Genomic DNA, 11,696 nt, shown 5'->3' with positions numbered 1-11,696 from the left:
TATTATATGTCATTTAATTTATGTTCCCGAACATTAATCTCGGATGACGATTCTTACATATCGAATTAACCTAAAAACATAATAGAAGACTAATAATACATGCACTAAAAGAGGAAATCCATGTTGCCTTAAAAACGTTAAGCAACTGTATTATAAAAACAGACCTTTACTTAGAAATGACCGAGTAAAAACGTAAACTGTGTATTATAAAAACAGATCTTTACATGGAAATGACCAAGTAAAAACGTTAAACGTTGGGTGACTCTGTATTATAAAAACATATTTTTACCCTCAATATTCTTATTTACTGAAATATTAGTATCATTAGGCAAAAAAAAAAATATTATCAACCAAATAATCAATCTCCACATGCCTGCAAATTCCTAAATGTTTTAGTCACAAATTTGGGGCTAGAATGACGTTCCTCACGCCTATTCTATTAAACTTTATTGACGGAACTGAATTTTTAAATTATTATATACCTAAATTAGTTCAAAAATAAAAAAAAAAAACATTTTGACAAGGATACAATAGTACAAACCCCTAATATTGGATAAATGGTCTATTTGAGCCCCAAAGTTGAATTGTAAGATCAATTTGGTCCAAAATTAACTTTTGGTATTAAATTGGCATTTACACCAAAACAGTTCAAAACCACACACGTTAACATATGACAAATAGTTTACTTTCAATCACCAATCAAATGTTTGACACATCATTTTGGACTAAATTGATCTTATTAGTCAACTTTAGGGGTCAAATAAATCCTTTAGCCCCCTAAAATTTGGGGACTCAAACAAGTATTTCGCCAAATTCATTCCCATGAACTGGCTCGTAAAATAAAGTAACAATTCCACTATTACAACCCCAGCTGTGTAATCTAATTTTACACCATACAGTACACAAAGCACTCGCAACCAAAACCTCTAATCTCGGACATGAACAGAAGGAACAAACATATAACCATCATCACTCCATCACCAAGTCAGACTATATGCTGAATGCGGTGGTTTTCACATCGTCAGTAACTGATCAAATGAATTTGTCGGTCACCGTTACATATAGGCTCATTAGATCTTGGAATGATTTTAATCTCTATCTTAGAATTTTAATAAGCCTAGATTTAATGGTTACTGACGAAATCCATTAGGTTAGTAACTGACCAAATGAAAACCACCGATACTGAATGTAGTAAGCCCTCATGTAGGTCGATTCTTAATTAGTTGATTCTTCCTCTAATTGCCTTTCAATTACTTCCTCAATCTTTGAATCAGCACTAAGTAGGCCTTTGCTGGGGGAAATGCTTTCACCTAAAGAATTGCTGGCACTGTGAACTGCTTCAACATTCCCCTTATCTCTCGAGGTGCCGAAATTGGGGGATGTAGAGGAAGAATCATGGTCGTGAGACTGATTTGGCGGATTAAGCGCATGAGAAGAAACAGGGTTTGGCTGATTATGCAGATGAGAAGAAACACCGTCTTGGGATTGTTTTGGCTGATTAAGCTCATGACAGTGTGGGCAGTAGTATGTAATGTATGGGAAATCCTCCTTCCGGGCAAGGCCTGCAGGAAACCAATAACCATATCATTCTGCAATAAAATTAAGGTAAGAACCATTCTAACTGATCTTTCCTTTTTTTGATGCATTTATTCGGACACATTAAACTCGTGATGGCCAAAAAAATCGGATTTGAACATAAAATTCAGTTAGCAAGAGTGTTGTTCATTTCACCTACGTACTAAATTTGTATCTTTAACAGTTCGAAGATATGTATAATGTAATTATAGGAAAATTATAAAAAAAACTTATTTCGAAAGGTGAAAATTACAATTTAAAGATAGATGAAATGAATAACGTCTTTTTAAGTGAATTAGATGTTCACAAATAACCAATTTGGCAAGCAAGAGCTTAATGTGACCAAAAACAGATGATCATGGGTCTAATGTGTTCAAATAAAAAATCAAGGGCTTAATGCATAAAAAAAATAAAAGATCAGGGGTGTCGGAATGCTTTTTGCGTAAAAAAAAGTTTAAAACATAAAACTCAGTTAGCAAAGTGTTTTTTCATTTCACCTGCTTTCAAAATTTGTATTTTTCATTGTTTTAAAGCAGTTTTTGATATGTGTAATATGGCTATAGGAAAACAACTATAAGAGCCTTAATTCAAACTATAGAAAATTATAATTTCAAACAAAGTTGAAATGAACGTCTTTTTAAGTGAATTAAATGTTCACAACTAACCAATTTGGCAAGCAAGGGGTTAATGTGACAAAAAATAAATGATCAGGGCTCTAATGTGTTTAAATAAAAGATCAAGGGCTTAATGCACCAAAAATAAAAGATAAGGGGCTCAGAATGCTTTTTGCCTAAATTAATGACTATAGTAGCAATTGGTTTTGCCTAAAATTAATGACTATAGTAGCAAGTGGGCTTAATATGTCTGTCGCCCCCTATACTTGGCCCAAAACTTCAACTGTTATCCCCTGAATAGGGGTTATTGAATGCAATTGTACAAGGAAAGGAGTCATTTGGAACTTTTGAAAGTTTTGGGCCAAGTCCGGGCAGCATATGTATTAAGCCTAGCAAGTGAATAGATATGCATGCACATATAATGACGGGATTTTAAGATCATAATTCACTCTTAACTCACCATTATGCATATGGCAGTTCCCACATATAAGTGCATAAGACTGTGTGGGGTCTTCTCCAACAAGCAATGCTGCTAATCGAGCAATCCAGCCCCCATCGTGCACAGTAGATGCTTGTTGATTTCCATGCTCAACAATAAGCTGATTATAATCAGAAGTTTGAAGGCTTTCTCTTTCTGCAGATTCTACCATTTCTTGACTATAATGATTCACTGGAGAATTCCCTTCACTACTGGATCTAGAGTGCACCTGCTTTCTATTCCGAAGTCTACTAGCTTGCACGAATTCAATATCATTACTCTTCCCTCTTGTAATATTGGGATTAGCTTCATTTTCGACATACACTTTCAAACCAGAATCCAAACCCAATTTAGATGCCAGTACAGATGCAGCAGCTGCCTTTGCGGCTGGATCAGTATCATATCTCTGCATATAACAGGGTTTAAAACAAATGAAATCCTCAATCAGTAACAGTGGCCATTAATAGCAATGGTGATGGTAGTACCAAACATGGAAAATGGTTGTGTCGCCGGTTGGTGTTGTAAATGATAAAAATGAGTGACTGATTCTAGTAGGAGTTAAAATAAAAACATGGATGCATAAAGAGTGCACATGTGGATATTTACAATGAGCAGGAATAGCAAACAGGTACCAGATCTCCAGTATCTATAAAGACTTGGATACTGTGCACTTTTTCAGAAAACTAGAGCATATATATATACATATAACCCTCCAGTCTTCTGTTTTTGTTTATGTTGCAACACTGACATGGAAATGTACAAGTACACGGAAATGGACACGGGAAAAGTTATTTCTAAAACATAACCTTCATAAAATAGCCTTCAAACGAAAATGGACACAGACACGGACTCGAAACGTGGAAACGCTACTAATGAGAAGTGGTCGTGCAACATTGAACTATTAAGAGTTTATTATTATGATAAGTTTGAGATTCAGAATAGTCATTTGGCTCTATATTTCTACACTGCATTATCAAATAAAACAGAAAGGCCCACAAACTACACTCTACCAACCCAAAGTGCCAAACCTTTGTTATGTTAATTTCAGTCACTTTCTAATGAGCAATTTCGGTCTAACAATGTTTTCACTATTCCAACAACGTTTACAAGCTTTTCATCTATTCGAACAATGTTTGGAAGCTTTTCCAACAATGTTTGAAAGCTGATTCAGACCTAGAATAACAAATAACAACAAAAAATATTTGCTCCATTTTCTGTCACAAATTATGTTTAATCTCTTACAATATATGATGTCTACTCAAACTATTTGGTTACGTGCACTGCACTGCAGACCTACAGAAAAGACATAAGGAGGCCTGCTCGATGCATCCAGAAACACACAAAGGGGGAAAGAAAAATAGAATTAAAATCCTAAGAGAATTCAGGGCAAAGCTTCAGTTCCAATTCAACAACAATAACTATTATTTTCCGTTACCTGAATGAGTTGCTGTGTAGAGTAGTAATTTGTCTTCTCTTTAAGTTCATTAATTTTTGCTTGCCTTTCAGCCCGTAGCCTTTCTAGGGTTTTCTGATCCTTACGGTCACCTACAAGATACATATGAGAATAATAAATATGCCAATTCGAGACTCATTATGCTGCAAATTGAAAATGATCAAGCTTTACATCATATTGAACTTTTTAAAATTCAAAACAGAGAAAGGCAGAAAAAAATGAAATCTTAATTTGTGCCTTGACAACCAGTTAGAGACTCAGGTATTATCAATCCGCTAAGCAGCCACATTCATTGGAAGTAGTATATTTTACCAAAGTCGGTAAATGTTATTACTCGGGTATATGGAAGGAAGCAGGAGGAAATTAAACAGCGTGTTCATTTAGGGTTTGAATTTACTTTTCCTCAGTAGTTATCTGTTAAGTGAATAGTTACATCAATTTGTCCAAATTCTAATTCTTAGATTATTATTCAATAACTACATCCCAGTCACTAGGCCACAAGACACCACTTCTAATAAACTAATCACTTCCAGGTTCTTTGCATTAACTACTGGATCTTGTTTAGCATTTCCTACTTAGTTCTGAAACATCTTATATCCAGGTCAAGGCTAATAATTTTGTTTAAGATTTTCCTCTTAAGATATCTCTCCTAGTCACGTATCATCAACTCATTACCTATGCATTCTTATTTTTTGAACAAGAGCAGTTCAGAGAACTAGTCCTGATATTGTCAACGTGTAAAAGGGAAATGCAACTCCAATGAAACATGAAAAATCTTCAAGAAATCGAGTTTTATGGAAGTTTGAGACACTTACACATCCTTCTGAAGCTCACAAAAGCTGAATAAGCTGCAGATGATAAACCAGGCAAAAGAAACATAGGCAGAACTCTAAAAGCCCTCATCTTCCAATCCATATCCATTGATCTTGTTGTCATTATTGCATAACCTACTGCAATCACCTAGATTTCAAGTACTATAGTTTAAAAGGGAAAGGCATAACTATAAAATTATGGATGGTATTGCTATGGATAAGGCACAATGACAGTTTCACAAAAAATTCAGCCCTTTAAAACTAAAAAATGGGATTCTACAAGTTTCTATGAACCAAATGACAACTCTAGCATATTAAACCTGGAGTGAATAATGTTGCCATCAAGAATATTCAACAGTGTTTAGCTATATATAATAAAAGCAAAATAAATACAAAGAGCGGCCAAGTTTCAAAACACATGTCTAAGCAATCAAACTGGAGATACGCATAATGGCAGAATAAGTTTGATTCACAAGAATGGTGGAGAAAACTCGAAACGCAAAGGCTAAAGCCCTCCCAGACAAGTTATACAAGTCCAAGAAATGTCAAACCGAAAATGGCTCTTCACTTATCATACACTCAAGTAAACATAGTTATTAAAGGCGCATGGCGCACTAAGGCGCAAGGGGTCCTGGAGCCTTGGCGCATGGCGCATGGCGATGGTGCGCGCCATAGCGAGACAAGGCGCACTTAAAAAAATAAAAATTATAAAAACATAAAACTAAATCATGAAAATATCTTAAGCATAAATAAATTTTAAAATGCAAAATAAACCCCATATTAGAAAACTTTAAAGTTGAATACTAATTCCTAAGTTCTACTCCTAATCAAAACTCTCCAAATCCATCACTCCTCATCATCACTATCACACTCCTCATCTAAGGCATCATCAAACTATTGATCATCAAACTGTTGAAGTTGAATTCCCTTTGGCTTCTTTGTTTCTGTTGTTTGAATCCGTTTGATGTGTTTTCTTTCTACTAAACTTCTTCCTCTTTTAATGACTCTGTCTCTTCCTCTTCACAGAGTCTCTTCGTCTTCTAATTAGTTTAAAACCTATAATCTCTCTCCTTTTTAATACTTTTTGTTAATATAACATGTGTTCCATTCCAGATATTTAAAGTAACTACCAAAAAACTGCCCATAACTGCCTCTAATTGCCAAGGCACGCCTTGGTGCGCCTTTGGCAACTGCCTTTGGCGCAAAATGGCGCACCAGGCGCGCGCCATGGCGATTGCGCCTCGCCATGGGGCTGCCATGGCACTAAGGCCTGCGCCTGGTGCGCCATGCGCCATAGGCGCGCCTTTAATAACTATGCAAGTGAATAATGAAGAAATTAAAGGGCCAGTAAAAGAGAATCTACAGAAACCTGTGCATTAAGAATTTCGTAAACAAGGAACATAATACACAATGAACATTTGAAGGAAAAAATTGAATTTCGTTGCTTGAAATGCAATAGTAAAGTAAGATAATTGCAAAGCAGATGAGAGTAAGACAAAAACCTCAAAAATGACAGAGAAAACAATGAGATGTCGAGTCATCTTCCTCCAGGTAAGAGATCTCCTTTTCATTCTACCTAAAACCACAGCTTCTTCCTTAGAAATGTTTTGCAGCCTCTTCTCAAAATCGTCGCCGTGCCGTCTAAAAATACCCTTCCAGATTCGAGACATAATTCCCTTGGGTTTCTTTTGAGTGATTGTACTTGGCTCACTTTCACCACTTTCTGCCGTGCCTTTGTCTTCAGCCATCTCTTTCTCAGGTTTCTTCTCTCTCAACTACTACTGCAAAATGAAATAAACAACAATCATTCGCAACAGTATAAAAAGTAGGGCTGTTCATGGATCAATCCAATAGGTTTTGGATCAAAATCCAATCTAATCAAGGAAGTGATCCATTAAATGGTTGTTAAAAATCATCCAAATCCATGGATGCTCATAGAGTTGGATTGGATTGGTTTTAATTTAAATATTTACACTACTTTTTTCTATTTTATTGTAAATTATTTTACAAGATAAAAAAGATATTTGTAATTCAAGAATTAAAACCCAGTTTAACATTTCAATAACTACAAATCTAATAGTCAAATAACTAAACATCCAAAATACTCCAATAACTTATAAACACCAAAGTAGACATCCAATAATCCATTAATTAAACATCAAACTAAACATCCATTACTCCAATAACTGAACATCAAATTAAACATCCAATAGTCCATTAACTAAATATCAAACTAATCCAGAATTACATATTCATAATCATACGCTTTCACTTTACTTTGGCCTTCCTTTTTTCCTCCCAGACAATGTTTGTCCAGAATTTGCAGCAGATTAAAAACACAGCCTTTGGCTTTCCTTTGACAAATACAACATGAACCATATGCATGAACTGAAATATCATCATTAAAACACAACATTCAACAAAAATAGTCAGTTAGTAATAATAACTGCATACAATTTTGACAATAATTGCTACAGCATGATATCTGCGGAGAGGACTAATAATACAATTCAAATCATTCATTTGTACATTCATCACAAATTAACACCATATACAGCAAGAAACAGCGCTACAATGACAGGCAGGGGAAAAAAGATATCATGAATTAGTTAAAAAGGCATTAAATTCCACTGCAATTAGCTACATGGATCTTCTCTGATCATTAACCAAGATAATAGGAGGCATCAAAACAAATATTCCACAGATCACAGTTCACAGTTCACAACAGATATTCCATGAAGCGTATCAGGGGTTGATCTCATATGAGCAGATATCTGAGGAATTTGATCTAAAACATATCTTCAATATCTAAAAACTGGATACATTAAGATATAAATGTATGGCAAGATCTCAGCATATATAAGACCAGACAGAAATAGCAGCAGATTCCAAAACTCACTGAAATGAATGAGTCATAAAAACCAGATTTGATCTTCAATTACAGTTCTAACTTAACATAATAGATTTGCAAAAATTTATTTCATCTAACAGGAATATATATATATATAAAAGACTAATCCAGGTGAATTTAACAAAATTAATTAGTCGCGTATCTCTCCTTTTACCAAATACATGAAGAGACCATATCAGATGTCTAGAGCATCAGAACTACAAAATTGATCCAATATTAAACAGCTATTTACATGACAATAGCAGCTGCATATAACATCTAATTCTATATACAAGAATACATAAAAAGGAAAGTCATACTTAGAAGTAGATAGCGTAAAAAAAATCAGAAAATCACCTACCAGAAGTGGAGATCAGAGAATAGCAAAGGAATCGCCAAATTGAGAGGATAGGAGAGAGATAACTGGCGATGCAGACTGCAAAGTAATTTGGATCGGAACGAAATTAAAAGTAAATTCACATCATTATGCAAAGTAATTTAGTAAAAGCAGAACAAAACAAGATCCAATGGCCAAAGATAAACACAAAGGGGAAGGTGATGAGATCTAGAAATACCCCAAGAGATACACAGTTGATCTGATAATCGGCCGGCAGGTAGTAGCAGAATCTCCTTTCTTGGTGGAGCGAGATTCAGTCTATCTGGAGATTTATGACAATCATATCGCCGTCCGCGATGGGACTTTGGAGGAATTAATAAATGCAGATACAGATACATACAGATACTATTTTGCTATACCAAACCTCGACCTTACTCAATGGCTAAAAAAGAAAGGGTAAATTACACCCATGGCCACTTAAATTTAACCATTTTAACATTATGGCCATGAACTTAAATTGTTAACGGTATTGGCCACTGAACTTTACATGTTTAAGACCGATGACCGTTCAACTTTAATTAACTCCGTAAAATGACCGTTAGCAACTTCAAAATGAAAATATCAAAGAATTAAAGTTGCTCAAAATGACATTTTTCATTAAACCACATTTTTCATTTGTCAAAATCACATTTTTAGAGCTTTCTCTCTCTAAAATTTCACTTTCTCCTAACCAAACAACGTCTAAATGATTTCAAAACGAAAATTTTTAAGAATTAAAGTTCCATAGAACATCATTAACTCTTTAAATTTTTTATTTTGAGACCGTCAATGGTCATTTTGAGGTGTTGATTGGCCATCGATGTTAAATAATGTAAAGTTTAGTGGTCATACTGTTAAGAATTGAAGTTGCGTGTCCATAATATTAAAATGGATAAAGTTTAATGACTATATATATAACTTACCCATAAAACTGACATAACTCTAAAAAAATCACAAAAAATATATAAAAAAATAAAAATGAATGTTGAATAGGGAACTAATCGGAGAATTCACGGCAATCCCATGAAGATATATTAGAGACGGTACGTAGATCCTCACATATCCCGTCCTGCACGCCCCATCACCGCTTGTTGAGGACAATTACTTTCCCACGTTTTTACATCTATATCCTTTTAAAACGGAAATAAAAGTGTAAAAATACTCCTAACATTTACCTGCAGTAGTAATTTTAGTAATTTTTATCAATAATATTAGTAATTAAGAGCAATTTTATCTCTAACATTAGCAAGTTAGGTCAATTTTAAACATTATTATTATGTACCAATTCCACGTAAGTTATTCTAAAAAAAGGATTTCATATTTTGTGTGATTTAATAATAGAATTGGAGATTAATATTTTTAAATTCGACAAAATATTCGGATTTTTTGTCCAACTCGTACAAATACAGTAGATTTTTTAAATATATTTTTTAAATTTTTTCATGTTTAATCATATGTTTTTTATCTGTTACTAATGAGTGATAAAATGACGCATATGTGAAGTGTAGGTGACAAGATTCATGTCCAAAGAAGACAATTTGATTAATAATTTTTTCAATTGACCAAACTTGTCAACTTTAGAGGTAAAATTGCTATTGACTGCCAACGTTAAAGGTAAAATTGCATCATTTTAGACTTTAGAGATAAAATTGCTCCTAGGTGTAAACATTAAGGGTATTTTTACACATTATCCCAAAATATTAAAAAAATATAATGCATTTTGTACGAGTTGGACAAAAAAATCCAAATATATCGTTGAATTTAAAAATATTAATATTCAATTCTATTATTAAATCACAAAAAATATGAAATCGTTTTTTTACAATCAACTTGCGTGCAATTTGTACATAAGGAACAAAACATATGTGTTTATAATAATATCTGAAATTGATCTAATTTGCCAATATTATAGTGAAAGACTATCGGTGTAAAGATTCTCTCAGCTAGTCGGGAAAACCCCCTCTATCTTTTCAAGTCCCATTCCATTGGAATGCTCCCTCAACAAGGGGTTTGGAATTCTTTCTTTCACTTCCGGCACTTTTAATTTAAGTCCAACTGCTCAGATAGCAAAATCGTAAGGTTCACAGTCTGAATCTCTTACCTTATTCTCTCTTGGTAAGAGAAAATAAGTTCTATCCTTCAGGGCTGTCCTTGCAGAAGTTGGTGCTTTGCTTAGCGTACCATTTTAACATTAATTGTAATTTTTTTTGATAGAACATTAATGGTAAAATTGGTATTGCATGCAAACAGTATTTTTTTTTCACCTTATCCCAAGGGTATTGCTATATACTGCCCCCAAATTCCAGTTCATCGCACCCTTTTGACCATATTGCCCTTTTCATTTTTTTTCCCAAAACCTTAAAAACTCTCTCTACTTTTCTCTCCCGAGCACAAATCCCGGATTTTATAAAAATGGATCAAAGCATTCCCGAAGATAATGAGTTCGAACATGGGGTAATATTACGATTATTAAAAACGTTATTTAGGTATTTACGAATTTTTTTTTTTTGGTTTTTGCCTGGGCGGGTGGCGCATACCACCCGTTCCCTAGGCCGAACGGATGAACTACCCGTTCGGCCTACGGAACGGGTGGTATGCGCCACCCGCTCCACCCATGGAACGGGTGGTACGCGCTGCCCGTTTCCACCTATGGTGAAACGGACAGCCTGCCCGTTCAGGCAAAATTGGGCAGAAATTGCCCCGAACTATTTTTGCACGGGAGAAATAGCCCCGAAGTATTTTTTTTTAATTTTAATATCAATTTTTTGTATATTCAGGTACCGATAGAAGATTGGAACCCCGATAACATTGATTATAGTTCGCGTTTCATAACAGATACCGTTTTCCTCTCAAGTCAGGATGCTATTGATTGGGCAAAAAAGATAGCTATTCAGAATGGGTTTGAGATTGTAATATCTTCGCACAAACATGGGGGGAAACAGAAGCTGTTGCGATGTTCACGGGGTGAACGATATAGAGGTGTTGTGAAAATTGATGAAGATCCTGCAATTAGGAAAAGTAAAACTAAAGCGTGCCGCTGTAAATTTCAGATTAAAGCCTATCAACATGCAGACCTTTCTGGATGGGGGATACAGGCTAAGGCTGGGTTAACTGGAATGCATAACCATACAATGCGTATGTATCCAGAGGGAAGTCGACAAATGAGCGGACTCAGTATCGCATCTAAACAAATTGTGCGTGATATGACTTCAGCTCAAGCAAAGCCTTGTGCTATTTTAGCAGTAGTTAAAGAAAAACACCCAGATGACAACTCAGTAATTAAACACATATATAATTACAGGGACAAAATGAGGAGGGACGGGTTTGAAGGTAGAGACTTGGCTAGTCAATTCTACCATACTGCTGTGGAGAACAAATATGTCAATTACACACAGGCTGATTCAGGTGTGATAACGCATGTATTCATGGCACATCCAGAGTCAGTTGATATGTTCAGGACTTACCACTGGTACATCGGCATTGATTCAACGTACAAAA

General features: G+C 34.8%; 1 protein-coding gene across 2 annotated transcripts; it reads right to left on the bottom strand.

Moving 5' to 3' along the window:
* Positions 1–531: 531 nt before the first annotated feature.
* LOC136229215 (uncharacterized protein At2g24330-like) lies at positions 532–8,556 on the bottom strand. Of its 2 annotated transcripts, none has more exons than XM_066017849.1 (7): positions 8,398–8,556; positions 8,180–8,258; positions 6,435–6,713; positions 4,936–5,080; positions 4,103–4,212; positions 2,650–3,073; positions 532–1,562 (listed from the first exon to the last, which is right to left on the bottom strand). In XM_066017849.1, the coding sequence occupies exons 3-7, from the start codon at positions 6,678–6,680 to the stop codon at positions 1,216–1,218; spliced, it is 1,272 nt and encodes a 423-aa protein (XP_065873921.1). In that variant the 5' UTR covers positions 6,681–6,713; positions 8,180–8,258; positions 8,398–8,556; the 3' UTR covers positions 532–1,215. The 2 variants fall into 2 exon arrangements, with proteins under 2 accessions (XP_065873921.1, XP_065873920.1); XM_066017848.1 differs by having other exon boundaries at positions 8,184–8,258.
* Positions 8,557–11,696: the final 3,140 nt, after the last annotated feature.

The sequence above is a fragment of the Euphorbia lathyris genome, chromosome 5, assembly GCF_963576675.1.
Source record: "Euphorbia lathyris chromosome 5, ddEupLath1.1, whole genome shotgun sequence".
Classification (NCBI taxonomy): domain Eukaryota; kingdom Viridiplantae; phylum Streptophyta; class Magnoliopsida; order Malpighiales; family Euphorbiaceae; genus Euphorbia; species Euphorbia lathyris.
This window is presented reverse-complemented; position numbering and strand designations above follow the sequence as displayed.